A 16,489-nucleotide genomic window follows, 5' to 3' on the forward strand; every position below is an offset into this window, starting at 1 on the left:
CCAGTTTAACAATTTATAAGAATGTGGGTGAAATTGTCTGAACAATGAATATTTCATGTAATTAAAACAACAATATACTGCAGCGAAATAAAAACATCTTAATTATTAATTGAACGGAATGGTAAATAGAGTTGCGGAAAAACACTTGCTGTGAGAGAAAGGCTGTAATCTAGGCAGGCAGGCGCTCAAGTTGTGTTTTCTTATTTTTATTCAACTAATTTCTGTTTTATTAAACACATCTAACCCACTTTCTTGGATTGAAATTATTTTTGTCACTTTCAATAAATCATGTGGCCATAAATACCCACTTTGAAACAGTATAATATCAGATGCGTGACCTTAAATTTCTAGGCCTCGCATTAGTTATCTTCCAGACAAAGCTAAGGGGATCTGGAGAGGAAAACTGGGTTAGTTTTCCTATGTGCGATGCATTATTCCCAGCTGATGAAGAGAATGTCACAAATATAATGGTAATATTTGTGGCAATCCTTTCAAGTGAATTAATAAGATAAATGAAAAAGCACTTGGTGAGCATGCTCTTCAAATTGCATTTAGACTATTTCAGATCTTAAGCATTGCTTTTGTAGCCCCTTCACTAATCTTAGGACTTTCATCTTAAACTTATTAGACAAGTTGCCAGGTTAGGTCATTAAGCTTTTCAGGGTAGTTGACTACATTTGTGAAGCTGAGTCTAAGCACTTGTTGTTGCACCATGACTGGTTCCAAAAGTGTTTGATATCCTTTTCTGTGGTGCTGCAAATTTTATAATATGGTTGGATGTGAAACCCAGGTACTTCATTTTGTAAATCACTCTGGACAAGATCACCTGAATGTAAATCCCTCTGGACAAGATCATCTGAATGTAATATAATGTATAATCTTAATTCATTATTTAGGTCATTCATTATAATTCTTATAATTTGTGTATGTCATCTAGGTCATGTTGAGCAGGTTGTGTGAACAAGACAAGATTCTTCAGGAGCTGGAGACCAGGATTCGCACACTGAAGGAGGACAAGGTACACACACAGGCTTACTTTAACACAGACACTACAGACACAGGCCTGCTTTAACACAGTCACTGCAGACACAGGCCTGTATTGTCTGTGTGTGCATTTTGGTGTGGTCACTGTGTTTATACATGAATGAAGTACGCTCATAACTCTGCCAGGACAAGCTGGAGTCGGTGCTGGACGTGTCCCACCAGCAGATGGAGCAGTACCGGGACCAGCCCTCCCACGCCGAGAAGATCGCCTACCAGCAGCGCCTCCTACAGGAGGACGTGGTGCACATCCGCGCCGAGATCTCCCAGGTCTCCACGGTGAGCCCTGCTTCACAAGAGAAAAAAAAACGGCTTGGAAATAATGTATTTCATACATGGTTTGACTATTCTGCCTAGTCTTTTACTTTTGAATATCGTGCCTTCTCTTCTGCCATTAAATATTGTGTTGTTTTTGTCTGACATTCTCTGTGCATCCACCTTGGGTTTATAATGGTTTGTGTCATTGCACAGTAAAGGCATCTGTAAGAAGCTGGACTGCAGAGTGAGAATGGAGACCATTGCAATGATGGACCTCTAAATATGACTAGATGGAAGGGAGCTTAGAACTGAATAAAAATTAAAATAAAATAAAAAATACAGGCACTAGACAAATACTGATGAATGAGTTACTGATGAATAAATATCTTCCAGTGCAGCAATAAGTGCCCTGTAAGCACCAAGGTTCATGCACTGCAGTGCTGGGGTTGCAAAGTAAAGCAAAATAGTTTTTAAAAATGTCAAAAAGTTTCTTTTTGTGAATACATTAATATATTAAATATTTAAAAAATATATTAAAAGACTACAGCCCCCACTCAGCCTCACCTCAGAGCACTCCCATAGATGCTCTCTGTGTGTGTTCATCTCTGGGGTTTTCCTAATTGAGAGCCTAACTGCTGCTGCTTTCTACTTTCTGCTTACGCCCAGGGCTCTGAGCTTAGCTAATCCCTCTGAGATTCTACCCACAAAAAACAGAATCAAACTAGCTGTAATGATTATCACTTGATTAATTTTTATGCTACCGGTACCGGTTTTAATATCATAATCAAAACTGTACCACGGTTTGCAACAACTTTTAGTTGTAGATGTCAGGATTTAAAACATTCCATTTACCTAACTACATTTAAAAGAGCATCTGCCGTTTTCCCATTATTATTGGTAATTTGTTAGTGCCATGTCTGAGGCTGTGTTTCTGAAGCGCAGCTTATCTCTTCCCTTTGCCTGTGCTCAGCCAGCTGTTAAGCGATTCCTTTTTTTAACTGTAGCAGACTGTATTTACTGTGACTGACAGTTTTTTTTGCAGAGACTCACTGGCCTCTTTGTAAAGTGACTGACTGATACTTTTTTAACGGTGACCGACTGGCTTTTCCCCTTTTTTTTTACGGAGAATGACTGACTGCTCTGTGTCTGACTGACAGTTTTTTAAAAAAACTGAGAGAGACTACTTTATATTGTGGCTGACTGAATGCTTTGTACTGTGTCTGACTGGCAGTTTTTTAAAATGGCGATAGACTACTTCATATTGTGTCTGACTGGCTGCTTGTGCGCAAGGCTGACGGTCTGTGTCGGGCTGTGTACGATGCAGGAGATGGAGAACGCGTGGAACGAGTACGGCCGGCTGGAGATGGACTTGGACCAGCTGAGGGGGGCTCTCCGAGACCAGATGAATCGCAACATCCTCTCCCAGGTCAGTACCCTGCTGGGCAGAGTGGCCAAATGCAAAAACAAGGAACCGCTCAGAATCCAAATGCTGTGTTTATCTGGTTGTTTCTCTGATTTGCAATGATAAAGCAGGGTCCCTTAGAGGCTGCTGGGTGGCTCGTCCTGCTAAGACACAGTGTTTATGTGCCCCCATTGTGAATCCTGACCACACCAGCCCTGGCTGGCTGGCAGCCCAGTAGGACTGACTGCAGTGAGGTTTAAACACCAGGACCGTTTCCCGTGTCACCTGAAAGCCTAAAAATGCACGGGTGTACCTCCTGTAAGCTCGGCGTCCGGCTCCCTGCTTGTCAGCCGCGTGCGTACGTGTCCGAGCCCCTGTCAGGTCAGCTCACCTGTGCCCCTGTGCTACGTGTGGCCCACACAGCTGGAGAAGGAGCAGATGAGGAGGGAGCTGTGGAGGGTGGAGGACGTGCTGGCTGGCCTCAGCTCCAGCAAAGCCAACTACAGAGTCACCATAGACTCTATGAAGAACCCAGGTGAGCTGGCCACTCAGCCTGCTACCACTGCTACGCAGAAACTCAGTCATATTACAGCCTCTTAGCCTTAGCACACGCCCTCATCCAGCACGGCCAGCGCTTCCTCTTTAATTTTCATTCAGATCCATACTTTATTGTCCCAATGGGACTGTTGTATTTGATGTTTGATTGCATTTGTTTACTGAAGGGATTGAAATAATAAAGTGGAGGGTAAAATAAGTGCTGTGCTGCAGATACACTGAAGACACTGTGTGTGTGTGTGTGTGTGTGTGTGTGTGTGTGTGTGTGTGTGTGTGCACGTGTGTGTGCGTGTATGTGTGTGTGCGTGTATGCGTGCGTGCGTGCACGTGTGCATGTGTGTGTGTGTGTGTGTGTCTGTGTGTGTGTGTGCGTGCATTTGTGTCTTCAGAGAGGAAACTCGTGCCTTCAGCGTCGTCCTCAGTGCCTTCTCAGTGTGTGAGTGCGCCTGCAGGGGAGACAGGCCCCGCCCTCAGCCACGCGCAGCCAGCCAATGACAGCAAGCCTTCTCAGCAGTCGGCTCTGTACCCCCAGAGCTTCGTGCTCCACAAATCTGTGCCAAAGTGGGTGAGTGACTCAAACGGGACATTGGACCAAACTTTCATTTTTGTTTATTATAAATAGAAAAAAAGATTGCCCTGTTATTTCAGCCCATACATCAGAAACAGGCACATGGGCCCAGTGACTCGATGTCCGTTATATGCAGATGGAAACCTGTTAAACACTGCCCCTAAAATGTAACTGCAGATTGAATCTGGTTTCATCATAAATGAAAAGGCTGTTTTATCAATGTAGTTATCTTCATATATCAACCTTTATTAAATCAGTATGTTTCATTGTGATGGAAACATCTTAGGCTAAAATGCTCCACCATTCATGCTGTTACATGGCAAATCCCTGAACCAGAAAGGCTGTCATGTTGTCATTGGAAGAAAAAAAGAAAAGATTTTTGAGCACTGATGCGTTCTGGTCTCTGCATGCCGGGCCTCAGGCAGAGGAAGGTGCTCCACCCCGCCCCCCCCTGCCGCAGGTGTACAGCCCTGAGGAGCACCCCCCCGTCGTGCCCCCCCTGCCCAAGGAGACCTCTGTCATCAGACACATGTCCGTCCGTGGCCTCAAGCGCCAGTCCGACGAGCGGAAACGCGACAGGGAGATCGGCCATTTTGTCAACGGCGACTACAAGGTGTGTGTGTGTGCGGCGCTAACCGCTAACACCAGCGGGTCACGTGTACTGTGTGTCAGTCCCTGAGGGCTCCTCTCATTGGTGAGTTGATGCTGTGCTGAGTTGATTGTTGTTTTTTTGTGGGTTACCAGGTGGAGTTGCGGTCGTACCTTAGCGAGCCGGAGCTGCTGGGAGTGGGGGCCGGCTCAGGGCCCATGGGGCTCGTTGGAGGGTACCAGACTTTACCAAGCAGAGGTACGTAAGGGCCCCTGGCCCCTGGCCCCTGGCTCCTGGGCACACAGGTCTGCTGCTTCCTTCTCAGCAGTGACACGCAGAGCAAGCATGTGCTTTAACTCAGTAGCCGGCTCAGTCCGCACCGCTGTTTCAGTGTCCGGGCTGCTCATCACACAAACACACTGTACGCGGCGAGCGGCGCAAAGCCAGGAGGACCCATTCTTCTCCCGTGTGTTTCTGTCAGGACCGACTGGCTCCTCCTCCAGGCTGAATCAGTCCACTAACATCTCGTCGTACGTCACGCTCAGAAGAGGAGTCACCGCCTCGGTTCTGAAGGTGAGGCTCGGCATGGAGCAGCTTCAGGCCTGTGAGATGGCCTGAGATGGGCTGCTCGAGGGGCAGAGTGAGGGGCTTATGGTGCTGTTTAATAAGACTCACTCCATACTCCATAGACTGCCCTTCACTTTGTTTGCACGGCTGACAGGAGCTGGTACGACTGTATGTAGCGCTCAGGGGAAAACGCTGATCATGTAAATAGCTTTTTTTTTTACAGCCTGTTAGAATGGCTGTGTAATGTTATTGAATGTTTGCTGTAAAGTTACATTAATGTTATTGAATTATTGCTGTAATGTTTTCATGTTAGCATGCTTACAGCACACAAGTTTTTCTCTTTTTACACTGTATTCTAGAGAAATGTAATTTCCCCTTCTTGTTTGCTTTTACTTCTGTTTTTCCTGTTGCCTTAATTCTTCCCTTTCTTTTCTCTAACTCTCACCTCTGTCTCTCCTTCTGGCTATCTGTCTTTTTGTCCAAATCCATCCCATCTTTTTCTGTCACTGTTTCTCTTTTACTCTCACTCTCACTCTCACTCTTCTCTTCTCTTCTCTTCTCTTCTCTCTTTCTCTCCCTCCCCCACCCTCTCCCTCTATTTCTCCCTCCCTCTCTCTGTCCTTCCCTCTCTCCTTCACTCCCTCCCTCTCTCTCTCCCCCTCTCCCTCCCTCCATCCCTCCCTCTCACTCTCACTCTCTCTCTGTCTCTCTCTCTCTCTCCCTCTCTCTCTCCCTCCTTCCATCCCTCCCTCCATCCCTCCCTCTCTCCCTCTCTCTCTCTCTCTCTCTCTCCCTCCCTCCATCCCTCCCTCTCTCCCTCACTCTCCCTCCCTCTCTCCCGCTCTCTCTCTCTCCCTCTCTCCCTCTCTCTCTCTCTCTCCCTCCTTCTCTCCCTCCCTCCCTCCCTCGCTCCCTCTCTCTGTGTTGCGCGCTCCCCTCAGGAGAGACCAAAGAGTGCCTTGGAGCGGCTGTACTCGGGCGACACGGCGCCGCGGGGCCGCATGAGCGCCGACGAGCAGCTGGAGAGGATGAAGAGGCACCAGAAGGCGCTGGTGCGGGAGCGCAAGAGGACCCTGAGCCAGGGGGAGCGGCAGTCCTCTTCCTCCCGCACCTCGTCCTCCTCGCGGCCCCTCTCCGCCGACCTGGGCTCAGTACGTTAGAGCCGCCGGAAGGGCTCCGGACGCACCCATAACGCACCCCATAACACACCCCATGCTGACCCCCTTTGCCCACTCTCACACTGTTTAGAGTGGTTACACATTAATCAGTTAGCTGTGTTAGCTGTGACTGCAGTTCCAACAGCAGGGTTAATAATGGTAGGGCTTAGCTAGCTGGTACAGCAGGTAAGTGGGTTTGCGTGAAGTGTCACCGGTGGAATATGAGAAGTGAGTCATGGAGAGATGGGAAGATCGGTGGCGTTTTCTCCTCTTGTTGAGGGGCTTCTGAGTGTACTGCTAAGAGAAGAATAAGAAAGTAATTTGGCCTTCGTCAACCTACTTGCAAAAAAAGAACAAGTATGCTTTCTGTGGATTTCAGACACCATTCAGACCATGATCGAACTAGTTGCATTATAGCCTGAATCAGGCAGATTTATGATGTCAGAGATTCAGAGGTCACTGAGCAGACCTCTGAATCATGAGCAAATTTTTATATTTCTGCCGACAGTTAAAATTTAAAAAATGAAATGTAGTCAGAAAGCTTGGTCACCTCGTCTCACAGACAGAGTGAATCTCAAACGTAGCCCTCCTGCTGCTCATTTCTGCAGTGCTAAATCTCCTTCTCCCTTGATGGCTTCAGCTCTGCTTTAATGTGAGTGAATGTGGGCTGTGTGGTGTCCCCTTCAGCCCTGTATTGCTGTGTCACCCTAACCGGGCTCAGGTGATTGGTGTAGCTGGGGGGTGATTATTGTGTCACCCTAAACGGGTTCAGGTGATTGGTGTAGCTCGGGGATGATTATTGTGTCATCCTAACTGGGCTCAGTTGATTGGTGCAGTTGGTAGTGATTATTCTGAGCTGCATCCATGCCTGGGGGGTGGTTCCACCAGGACCATCTTCCTTTGTCTCCCACTCTTCCCCCTCCCTAGCTTCTGGGGAAAGTGCATCTCTGTGATGTCACAGCAGTGCTCCCCCTGCTGTTGTGATATCACAGCAGCGTTGTGAGAGTGACACTTGTTGCCCCCCCTCCCCCCAAAACGCTTCCCCCCAACATCCCGCCTCCCCAATCACCAAAGCACACCACTGCGCAAGCTCTCAGGCTTCATAGCACTTTGACATTCATTCATATATCATCCACCCATGTGTTCATTGTAGCATCCTTTCATTGGCTTTCTAACGTGGATCGTGTGGTACGCGGAGTAATGAGATTGATGATAACCTCTAACCAGATCACTGTGTGACCAGGCTGCATTGTGCTACTGGCGTAGGGAGCGATTTGCACTTTACATTTAAAATGTAGCAGTATTTAATTCAAATAACCAGAGCTTACATTTTCATGGCAACCCCTTGCTTTTAACAGAAAATTATGCTTGGGTACTTGGAATTGACTGTGAGTGTGTTGGTTAACCACAGGGAAACAGCTCACACCCATGTTTTTAGATGCTGTGGAGAACTAGCATGTAGGCTGTTATAATTCAGATTTTTGTTTCTTCATATTGTAAAAGTAGCTGTATAAGCTGTTGCACTTTCCTTTTAAGAGATCATTTCAGCTTGTTAGTGTTTGCCAGACCAGGAGCCATATCTGGGCACTGTGGCCTCCTTCATGTAAGCACTTAGAAGGCATGTGATAAGGGAGGTGAAGCAGTGAACTGACTGCAGTGCCACCAGTTTCTTGTGTTCTTCCATAGCAGTCAATGCCACTCATTAGATGTGTTCTTAACAATTGTCTCCGAGCATGGGGATGACGGCTAACTGTAGTACCTGTATCCATTCAATGGAATACCCAGTTGCACTACTCATACTTTTAGTTTTTTTAATGGAATGTAGTGGTTTGCGCTCAATAAATAAATAAATAAAATAAATAAAATGATCTAGTTGTGAAACGTGGCCTGTGTGTTTCATTGCTGCTATTTGTGAATATGCCTCTGTGGGGTTTCTGTGATTCTTAGTTTTTTCCAGTGAGCACAATAATGCCTGGTACACAGTTTCCATTGACAGTGCATGCTTGGCCTTGAGAGCTTGGGTATATGCACACGTTGCCTCAGTTCAATCTAAACAAAATCCTCCTTGATTTTTTTTTAGCAGTCTTTATTTTCCCGTACACATTATTTATTCATTTCACAACCCACTGAACTCAACATAAATCAAATGTTTATATGCAGAGCAGTAAACTAGACCAATTTAAACCTGTAAAATATAAAACATTCAAATGAGAAAGTGTACTACTTGAAGCATTGCATTTCCATTAGATTGACTAGGGGACACAACCTCCACACACCCCACCCAAATCATTCTGCCTTGTTGGGTAATTCTGCCTCTGGGGAGGGTGGCATGTTATTTATCAGTCCTGCATGTTCATGTTTTTAAGTTTGCCTATGCTTAGTAGTGGATATGTGAGTTTGTGCCTGCCATACTTTCACACAAAAGCCTGTGTTTATAAGGAGATAGAGGGACTGGAGTGCTGCATAGAGGGTTGGGCTGTTGGATTCCTGGCCAGAAAGTGCATGCTGTTTCAGCACATGCTCAGTGACTCTTCCGTAACTTTGTGAATGAAAGTAAAAGTGTGACATCACCAGTGTGACTCAGCTGTGTCAGCTTTCCTTCCTGACTTGTTCTCCCTGCTCAGCACAGCTGAGGCTCAGTCAGGTAAGGGCAGGAGGAAACTGTGCCAGGATGCAGACCAACTCATGCAAGAACCCAAACTGCTTATTAGTAGGCTATTCATCAGTGACAATATTGCAATAAATATATGGTAAACTATGCAAGGGCATTCGATTGACTGTTTGCATCAGTCATTTAGCACATTGGAAGATGTTGTTTACTGTGCTGGAGGAAGCTGTCATTCATTCAGTAAAACAGGACAGCCTGCTGTCCCTCCAGAACATTTGATTGGATGCAAGACAGTCAATGAGATGAAAAGTTGCTTTGTAGTTATCCTGTGCCTATGTGTCTTTATAAAACAGATTAATGTTATTATTAATGAGTAGAAATGCCTTATTTTTATTTAGATAAAATGTCTATATTTTTAAAGTATGGTTTTTTAAGTATTCCTACTGTTCAGCATTTATTTTACAGTCATATACTTATTCTTCAATATTGAGTTTTATGCATGTGTGCAATAAGTATATTTATATCATTTCATGTATTCATGATATAGGCAGAACATGGATGAATTATACCTGTCTTTCACGTCTTATTGAAACTGTGTCTCTGAAACTAATAGAGAATGATGTAGCTTAGAGTTAGAGTTCAGAGTTTTTCTGAGAAATTTAGAGCTTAAATATACAATTACACAGTAAAGTGATTTGCCACAGTGAATAATCTCTGCATTGGAGACACCTGGGTATCGAGTATCTGTTAATATGGCTTGGGGGCTATGCCACATTACACACACTGAGGTTGTTTTAGGCAAGCTGTTCAATCACAGCTGTTCAGAATCACACCTCTAAGCCCTGTGAGCTGTGTATACTGGACATGTAGCAGTATTAAGGTAAATTGAAGATGGGTATAGTGCACTATATAGTCACAGTGCTACTGTGTGAGAGCTACTATATCTTGTGGGTGTGTGTGTAGATTTGTATAAGTCAAAAAAATTTTGTTTAACCCACACCCCCCCCCCCCCCCCCCCCCCCCCCCCCAGAAAAGGTGGAGATATGCAAAAATAGGCAGTAATGACACTGTATTTCTCTGCCCCCCAGTGGAGGCGGGAGCAGGACTTTGATTGGCAGCTGTTGGAGCGGGCGGTGCAGGGGGAGGAGCAGCCTCCAGAGCACCACGAGACGCCGAGGCCGCAGTCTGACGAGTGGCTGACCGTCAGAGCCACGCCCATGAGGGAGTTAGACCTCGAGCCGCTGGACTATGACCTGGACCTAAGCCGAGAGGTAGACACTGACCACAGAACCCAACACAAGGAACTTTGTATATGCCAGGACTGAATGCTGTGTCGATTAAAACTAGCTAGGCCCAACACATAGTACCACATATAGACCAGGCCTAACACCCAGTATACACCCCCATATAACCTGGCTGATGGCGGTTTCCTTGTGGGGGTCTCTCCAGTTATCTAAGCCAGAGAAGGTGTGCATCCCTGAGCGCTATCTGGACCTGGAGCCCGAGGAGCCGCTTAGCGAGCAGGAGAAAGAGGCCCGGCACCGCAAAGTGGAGCGCATCAAGAGCATCCTGGCCAAATCCAGGTACTGACCCACACCCAGGCCCCACCCCTACACTCAACAAATACAGGCACTGACCTGCACCCAGGCCCCAACCCTACACTCAACAAATCCAGGTACTGACCCGCACCCAGGCCCCACCCCTACACTCAACAAATACAGGCACTGACCTGCACCCAGGTACTGTCCCTACAATCAACAAATCCAGGTGCTGACCCACACCCAGGTTACTGCCCTTACCCTCAACAAATACAGGCACTGACCTGCACCCAGGTACTGTCCCTACAATCAGCAAATCCAGGTACTGACCCACACCCAGGCCCCACCCCTACACTCAACAAATACAGTGACAGGTGTATGTGTGTATGTGTGTGTGCGTGTGTGTGTGCGCGTGTGTCAGTGTTCAGAACATACCGCCTCCAGTAGCCGTGGACAAGCCGGACGTCACAGTGCTGGACTCGGCCTTGCAGGAGCAGGAGCGGATCATCACCATGTCCTACGCTCTGGCGTCTGAGGCCTCACAGAAAAGCAAGGAGGTGGCAGGTAAGCTCCCCTGAGACCCCTGACCCCGCCCAGCCCCTTGGGTACGAGCCTGCTCTCTGTCTCTACCAGAACCTTACTTGTGGCCACAAAATCCCAATTAACACTTGTAAGAGGCCATATTAACTCTGGCTTGTATTTATTAATGGACTCTAACAGTATTTGTGCTGGTCCGTTCTGCCCATCTAGTGCTTGGTATTGATCTATTGTGAGTTCACGCTGAAAACTTGTGAATTTTTAAGACTTGAGGTTGGGTTGGGCTGAGTGGAGTCTGACCAATGGTGAAAGATCTGTGCTGTCACTCTTGTGCTTCAAGCCTATGGGTGAGTAGCCTGTGTGCTTGCATACAGCAGGAGGACCTTAAACAAAGGATCATATGGTGGCAAAAATGTGTGCTTATTAAAGAAAGAACACACAGCTAACTACTGGAGCAGCTAACTATTGTCATGAACTCCATGTCCCATGTTCCAGTGCGCAACAGTAGAGGTTTGTTAGAGGATAGCAGAGTCCTGCTTCTGTAGTTCTGTAGACGTAGAACCTTCCCCCCAGTATGCTTGCCCCTTGTGGTGGATGCGCGAGTCCCCCTCCCCCTAACTAATGGCGGTGTGTTCCTGTGTGCCCCCACCCCCCTCCTCCCCAGCTCCGCAGCAGGTGTACGATCCCTCCGCCCCCCCTCCTCCTCTTGTCACACGGGCGCCTCACCCCTCTCCTATAAGCAATGGATTTCACTACACGTTTGTCTAATAAACGGCAAGCAAAGTAAGGACTAACTGCCCGTTTCACGCAGCTGATGGGTGTGCTTGGCTAATCGTGCTAATCGTGCTAACATCAGGCCTGGTTTACATGCGTTTTGCCTCGCCGGCCTGAAGCCCGAAAGGCTTACGCAGATGAACCTTTTCCTTTTCCTTTTTTTTTAAACCAGCAAAGTGTTTGCGGCACCATCCTGTCATTAACATCAAACATTTGCAGGTTGTGAATTAAATTAAGCAGGCAGCGTGTGAATTGTGTGCAAATTTGTTTTGATAGTTGCGCAAGTGTTTTGTTTTTCTTTTCCTTTTTTTGAGGGGGGGGGGGTAACAAGAGAATGGGAAAAATACGAACAAATGCTGCTTTTGTGCTGTGGTGTCTAATTAACAAAGAGTGGGACCCCCTCACGCTTCCACACCTTGAGTGTGGAGCTGAAAACACAGCTGCACTCCGGAGTGCCAATTACACTGCCATCTGCAACCTGCCAATGGGATGCACCCGTCCCATCCTACCATCTCTGTCACCATTGGCTTTGTGTGGGCTAGCGCTGAAACTTCTGTCTGTTAGAATAATGTGGAGCACAGTTTACTTACTTACACACAAACACATACACATACACTGGCATGCACATGCTCATTCACTGACACAGCAACAATAATGCACATGGGAACCCTGTTGTGGGATAATCATGATCATGCAAGGCCATCGTTGTCAGCTGTATGTGGGCTAAACACTAGCTCTTAAACTGCTCTTTTGCCTGTTCAGTTGTATACAACACAACACAGAAATGCATGCGTACACAAATACACACTCAAACACACTCACGAACACAGGCGCACGCACTGAGAACCTGTGTCCTGTTGAGTTCAGCTACCAGTGCCAACCTTTGCCGCAACAGCACCCCCTGGTGAGACTTAAACAGCCCTGATCCAAACACCATTATGTGGGAAAAAAACCAGGATACTGAATTCTGCTCTAGGGCGATACTGGGGGGGGGGGGGGGGGTCAGTATTTGGGGATTTCGTCAGCCCTGAGGGGGTCTCTGTGGTCCTCGGCGTCTAATGAAGCTGGCTTCATCTCTGCATGCGGGCTGTGATTGTGCTGACAGTCGCTGCTTTCAGTCACTTCCACACTGCTGTCGCCTGTGACCCCCTGTGAGCGGCAGCTACACTCACATCCGTTAACCCGCTGTGTGCGCCAGTCACAGTCATGCTGCGCAGTCATGCATCCGTCACAGTCATGTGTGTCAGTCCCCCACGCCGTGGCGTGTGCGGCGCTCCCCTGCCTTAGCTCCCCTGCCCTCACCAGCCTGCCTCTGCCCTCCCGTCAGCTGGAATACCAGATCCTCATTCAGCGATAATTCACATATTCTACGGTGACATGTACGGCTATATTGCGTTCAAGTATTCTCATGTACTCAAATGAATTTTGACATTTTAACTGTTTATTTGGATAGTAGTTGAAATGTTTACTATTATATTAAGGCATGTCATTGTTTGTGAATGGTTGAGATCTAGTAAGATAGCTGGCATCGTGGTTACTGGTGCCGGATTTGTTATACTGTGCGTGATTCTTGTGGTCAGTGGTGAGTTCAGGTTGGCTAATGGGGGCAGTGTGGCTTTTCCATTCTTCAAACTTGTTCTGTGGTGTGTGTGTGAGGAAGCTCTATATTCTCCTCTGGGTGTGTGTGTGTGTGTGTGAGGAAGCTCTATATTCTCCTCTGGGTGTGTGTGTGTGTGTGAGGAAGCTCTATATTCTCCTCTGGGTGTGTATGTGTGTGTGAGGAAGCTCTATATTCTCCTCTGGGTGTGTGTGTGTGTGTGAGGAAGCTCTATATTCTCCTCTGGGTGTGTGTGTGTGTGAGGAAGCTCTATATTCTCCTCTGTGTGTGTGTGTGTGTGTGTGAGGAAGCTCTATATTTTCCTCTGGGTGTGTGTGTGAGTGTGAGAGGAAGCTCTATATTCTCCTCTGGGTGTGTGTGTGTGTGTGTGTGTGAGGAAGCTCTATATTCTCCTCTGGATGTGTGTGTGAGGAAGCTCTATATTCTCCTCTGGGTGTGAGTGTGTGTGTGTGTGTGTGAGGAAGCTCTATATTCTCCTCTGGGTGTGTGTGTGTGTGTGTGTGAGGAAGCTCTATATTCTCCTCTGGGTGTGTGTGTGTGTGTGTGAGGAAGCTCTATATTCTCCTCTGGGTGTGAGTGTGTGTGTGTGTGTGTGTGTGTGTGTGTGTGTGAGGAAGCTCTATATTCTCCTCTGGGTGTGTGTGTGTGTGTGTGTGTGAGGAAGCTCTATATTCTCCTCTGGATGTGTGTGTGAGGAAGCTCTATATTCTCCTCTGGGTGTGTGTGTGTGTGTGTGTGTGTGTGTGTGTGAGGAAGCTCTATATTCTCCTCTGGGTGTGAGTGTGTGTGTGTGTGTGTGTGTGTGTGTGTGTGTGTGTGTGTGTGTGTGTGTGTGTGAGGAAGCTCTATATTCTCCTCTGGGTGTGTGTGTGTGTGTGTGAGGAAGCTCGATATTCTCCTCTAGGTGTGAGTGTGTGTGTGTGTGTGTGAGGAAGCTCGATATTCTCCTCTGGGTGTGAGTGAGTGTGTGTGTGTGTGTGTGTGTGTGTGTGAGGAAGCTCGATATTCTCCTCTGGGTGTGTGTGTGAGTGTGAGGAAGCTCTGTATTCTCCTCTGGGTGTGAGCGTGGTGTTTAACTCCGAACTCTCTCACTCTGATACGTGCTGCAGCGAGGGAAAGCGGGGAGAGCTTACCTGTCACCCAGGTATAAAGGTACAGCTCTCTCATGACATGGTCGTGTTTTTATGAGGCCTTCCTAATTTCCCCCTTGGTGATCTTTGTGTTGTTCTGTTATCCATGTGTTTTCACCTTTTGCGTTCTTTCTTTTGATTTTATTTTCAGACATAATTTAAATAATTTGTTTTGTTTCACCTGAACTTTGGATGAGTACTCGATGGGAGCATTACCTTAAAGCAGTGTTCCTCAAACTCAGTTCCCTGGGAGACCCCTGTTCATGCTGGTTTCGTTCCAACCCCTGATTTTCGTTTCAATCGCAAAATTTTAACAAGCTGCTCATTTTTTAAAATTACACTTTTCATCTTTTGAGGGATTATTTAACCTTTACCATGAAGAATACTTATTTAAAGAAGTATTATTATTATGATTACTATTTATTTAATTACATTTTTGTTGTTGTTGTAGTTGTTGTATTGAATCAGGACTCATGATTCATCACCATAGCAACACCACTGATTCTTTGGTCATGTCTTTCTCCAGCCAAAGCTGTGTCCCAACACTGAGGTGCTAACATGGGACGAGTCACAGCAGACTGGACCCTGGAGGACTGAAGAGCTTCATTTGGCGTGGTTTTAAAGATTGTTTAACACGGATCTTTTAATGCTTAACATTTTAGCGCCCGATATATGACTTGTTTTTGCAACCCTCCTTTTTTTATATTAGAGCTCAAACAAACTTTATTTTCTACAGGAAATGGGAACTCTGCTGTGGAAGCCACTGTATGTTAACTATGGAAGTGTCTAACAATGTTAATATTGTTGTAGAAAGAGGTATTGTACATGCTGTTGCACTTTTAATAATACAGTATCATAGTGAAGATTTGGAATGCGTATGGTTTTTACTCAGAAAGAGAAACATTCGCTATGCCTTGGAGTGTCTACTGCTGTTCATGGGATATTTTAAGGGAAAGTTAAGCTGTTGTACAACTGAAAGTCACAGAAAGAGACAAAAAATTGATTGTATTTTTGCCAGATCTCAGATGTTATTCTTACACCAAATCACTTAAAATATTATTTTTGTGTAACCCAGCACTGCCAGTGTAAGTTTCATGTTAGCTTGCCAAACTGATTTTATTTTTGCTTACAACATTGCGGCGATGAAATGACAACCTCAAAACTATTTTCTCGAAATAATGTGGATAGAAAAAGGTACATGATGCAAATTTTGAAAAAATGTAAATATTAAAGTTATTAACCAGATATTTTTGCCTCATATTTTGTCACTATACCACACATTAAGGAACTGCAAGTACAGTATTAAAACCATTCCTGCCTTGAAACGGAATCAGTGAGTTCTTTCAGAGTGATCAGCATGTTCAAATGTGCACATTGAAATATGTATGTTTTTGTAGAGTGTTGAGTCCTGAATACTGACAGTGGCTGGTGGTCAGCTGTGGCCTCCTCTCTCCCTGTGTTTATGTTGCTGCAGTCATGTAGTGTACTCGGCAGTTGGTCTGAGGGTGAACAGAAGCACTGGCAGTTGGCAGCCCACGCCTGTCAGTAGGATTTGTGTTGGTACACTCCCAAATTGATGGAGAACATAAAATTAGTATGACTACCTGTGTCATGCTGGCTTGTTTCTGGATATATATATATATACATAGTGTAGTCCACAAGGATTTGGACAGTGACACATTTTTTGTGGATTAGGAATGAAACAATGAATATGAGGTTAAGGGGCAGATTGTCTGCTTTATTTTGTGGGTATTTCCATCCATAGCGGGTGAATCAAGTAGGAAATGCAGCTCTTTTTACACAGCCTCCCCATTTTGGGGGAGCAAAGGTAATTGGGCAGTTGGCTACTGAGCTGTTTCTTGGCCGGCTGTATGCTGTTGAACCATCAGTTTAATGTACAAGAAAACTAACAAATGTTCTAGAGTTGATTCTAGGTGTGGAATTTGCATTTGGAGTCTGTTGAAATTGTCCCTCAACATTTTTACTCTCCAGTTAACCTAACCTGCATGCAGACATGGGGAGAACATGCCAGGATTTGAACCATAGACCTTCTTGCTGTGAGGCAGCAGTGCTACCCACTGCACAAATATGAAATGCATTTCCAGAGATATTACAATTCCAAATACCACTAATCCTGTGGAATGATC

The 16,489-nt window shown here is 46.1% G+C and overlaps 1 protein-coding gene across 18 annotated transcripts in view; it reads left to right on the plus strand.

Moving 5' to 3' along the window:
- Positions 1-15,667, plus strand: part of LOC118228401 (pleckstrin homology domain-containing family A member 7-like) — a 108,708-nt gene extending 93,041 nt beyond the window's left edge. For 16 of the 18 annotated variants that reach the window (XM_035419908.1, XM_035419907.1, XM_035419906.1 and 13 more), the window contains 15 exons: positions 938-1,018; positions 1,171-1,320; positions 2,624-2,725; positions 3,125-3,236; positions 3,646-3,821; positions 4,246-4,437; positions 4,569-4,671; positions 4,895-4,986; positions 5,922-6,131; positions 9,834-10,016; positions 10,195-10,328; positions 10,705-10,847; positions 11,485-11,603; positions 14,322-14,364; positions 14,869-15,667. In XM_035419908.1, coding sequence (XP_035275799.1) covers positions 938-1,018; positions 1,171-1,320; positions 2,624-2,725; positions 3,125-3,236; positions 3,646-3,821; positions 4,246-4,437; positions 4,569-4,671; positions 4,895-4,986; positions 5,922-6,131; positions 9,834-10,016; positions 10,195-10,328; positions 10,705-10,847; positions 11,485-11,588 — 1,782 coding nt within the window. In that variant the 3' untranslated portion in view covers positions 11,589-11,603; positions 14,322-14,364; positions 14,869-15,667. The remainder of the gene's footprint in view (positions 1-937; positions 1,019-1,170; positions 1,321-2,623; positions 2,726-3,124; positions 3,237-3,645; positions 3,822-4,245; positions 4,438-4,568; positions 4,672-4,894; positions 4,987-5,921; positions 6,132-9,833; positions 10,017-10,194; positions 10,329-10,704; positions 10,848-11,484; positions 11,604-14,321; positions 14,365-14,868) is intronic. The other 2 variants (XM_035419902.1, XM_035419910.1) reach the window with 2 other exon arrangements.
- Positions 15,668-16,489: the final 822 nt, after the last annotated feature.

Source organism: Anguilla anguilla, chromosome 5 (genome assembly GCF_013347855.1).
Source record: "Anguilla anguilla isolate fAngAng1 chromosome 5, fAngAng1.pri, whole genome shotgun sequence".
NCBI classification, from domain to species: Eukaryota; Metazoa; Chordata; class Actinopteri; order Anguilliformes; family Anguillidae; genus Anguilla; species Anguilla anguilla.